We start from the raw sequence: 2,117 nt of genomic DNA, 5'->3' as shown, positions 1-2,117 counted from the left end.
ATTTTTCCTTCCGTCCGAGCCATTTCCACTTCGGCACGATCACCGTCAAGGTGGGGAGGGCATCCCCCGAGGCACATGGCACCTAGTAACCCCCACGGCAACCCGGGAGGCCTAATATGCCTACCCGGTGCATGAGTACGTTCTAGTGTGCCTAGATATGGGTCCATGTTTCGCCGCTCCTTACACTTCCTCCCCATATAGATGCATGATATTCGGTGCGGTCAAGCATACCTCAAGAGCACCATGTGAGGCCGGATAGAAATCCCAAAAATCCCACGCCCCACAATGCACGTCTTTGTATCGAGATAAGGCTCACCTACGACCTAGGTCTGTGAGTCTGTCTTATCTCGGTTTTTTTTTTAACATATCCACTTAGGTGACTTATTGCATCTCCCTTTCCCTCTGTTCACACCTCTGCAACAAACAAGTAATATTAATGAACGTGGGACCCCACCCTAAAGTAAAGTTGTTGACCAGGTCACGCACGTCTCTATATCGAAAGCCGTTTCCGGAGCGACCTGCTTTGCTTCCTGGCAAGCTCCTTCTGGTAATCCATCGATCAGATCCAGATTTAGAGAGACAGACAGAGAGAGAGGGTTTGACTCCTGCCTGAATAAGCTGTACTTCATCCTTCCAAGTTCCTTGCCTGTAGTACTAATTGTTGCAATCGTTTTGCGCAGCAGGAGATGGATCGACAACGACGTTGGACGAAATGCAAACCGGAGTTCCCAAGGGACACGCTGCCTCTTCGCGTGATCGATGTGGCTGCGACGCTGAGCCCAGAGCGGCTTGGGCACATAGTCCTGGTGAAGCCGGAAAGGTGGAACTTCCACGTGGTATCGCACACGTGGAGTCAGCACATCCGGGAGCTGTCTCGGGCAGTTAACGTGGTGGTGGGCGAAAGGCTGTGGTCGTCGTCGTCGTCGTCGTCATCATACGAGGAGGCCTTGCAACTTGCAAGCCAAGGACCTGAGGCGGGTGCTGGGCGGTCATGCCTACTCGCACATCAGGGACTTTCTGGAGGTGCTGCAGGTGGAGAGCGTGAGCCACGCGTGGTTGGATGCTGTGTGCATCAATCAAGGATGCCGGGAGGAGCTGGACAGAGAGATCCCGCACATGGGGGCATACTATGCCAACAGCCAGGCCTGCTATGTTCAGATCAACGGCTTTGGACAGCCTGACGGCTACTACTATAGATCCCCGCCCGCGTCTCTCCGGTGGATGAACCGCGTGTGGACGCTTCAGGAGTTCCTTCTTCCCAAGAAGCTCTATTTTGTGCTAGCCATGGAGCCCTGGATGGAGGAGTTTCTGCGCCTGCTTCGGAGATCGACTGACGCGTCGACGTCGTCCGAGTCAGAGCAACCAGAATGCGACCCGAGCAGGGCCTTATTCTGCATGTGCTTCTGTTCCATACCCGACTTCATGGTAGGCTATGAGTGCAGCAGCAGCAGTGTTTTCCTCAAGGAGCTACGGCTGTTCATGTAAGTCCTGCAGATCCTCTGACTGCCCCGACAAGCAAGTCATCAGAAGGCTGCGCACACACGATAACCTCTACGCTGTATCGCGCATCGCCTTCTTTTTCATATCCCAGTTGGTGGAGTGGCCTGATCAAGCGAGGGCCTGCGTGAGCTCCTCGACATCCGGAGCTGCCCCCTGCGAAATATCGCTCGAATCAGATGCTATAATTCAGTGGCCTTTGCGCACATGGGTAGTGCACCGTCGATGCACTGCATTCTATGAGGACGTAGTCATGCACAGATGCCTTTGCATTGAAATTCCGCCGCTCAGTACATCCAGCAGTGGATCGCCCATTCTGCACAAGATTGGGGTCCTCATGCACTCCCATGACTACGACGCCCACCTTGGCCTCATTGGGATGCCAGCAGCAGACGTCGCAATTGGAGGCTATGGACGAAATTTAGATAAAATTCTTCCCTCCCTTCCCTTTGAGTGAAATTTTGGTCGATTTGAATGATAATTTAAAAGACTTTTGTAATCTATTCGACAAATGCTTTCTAATATCTATCGTTCATTGGAACTTGGAAGTGATTGTCGCGTGATTGTGAAACTAATTTTAATACTATTTAAATAGATGGGATAAATCGCGGGGAACCTAG

General features: G+C 52.1%; 1 protein-coding gene across 1 annotated transcript; it reads left to right on the top strand.

Moving 5' to 3' along the window:
* The first annotated feature begins 395 nt into the window (after positions 1-395).
* LOC147621436 (uncharacterized) lies at positions 396-1,915 on the top strand. The gene is made up of 2 exons (XM_086824566.1): positions 396-596; positions 684-1,915. The coding sequence occupies exon 2, from the start codon at positions 687-689 to the stop codon at positions 1,179-1,181; it is 495 nt and encodes a 164-aa protein (XP_086680692.1). The 5' UTR covers positions 396-596; positions 684-686; the 3' UTR covers positions 1,182-1,915.
* Positions 1,916-2,117: the final 202 nt, after the last annotated feature.

Source organism: Cibotium barometz, chromosome 30 (genome assembly GCF_041138505.1).
Source record: "Cibotium barometz isolate CiBa-2024 chromosome 30, ASM4113850v1, whole genome shotgun sequence".
NCBI classification, from domain to species: domain Eukaryota; kingdom Viridiplantae; phylum Streptophyta; class Polypodiopsida; order Cyatheales; family Cibotiaceae; genus Cibotium; species Cibotium barometz.
Note: the sequence above shows the minus strand (reverse complement) of the source record. Positions and strands in the feature narration are given on the sequence as shown.

Coding starts and splice junctions, on each gene's coding strand:
- LOC147621436 (XM_086824566.1), top strand. CDS start 687: ATGGATCGACAACGACGTTGGACGAAATGCAAACCGGAGTTCCCAAGG.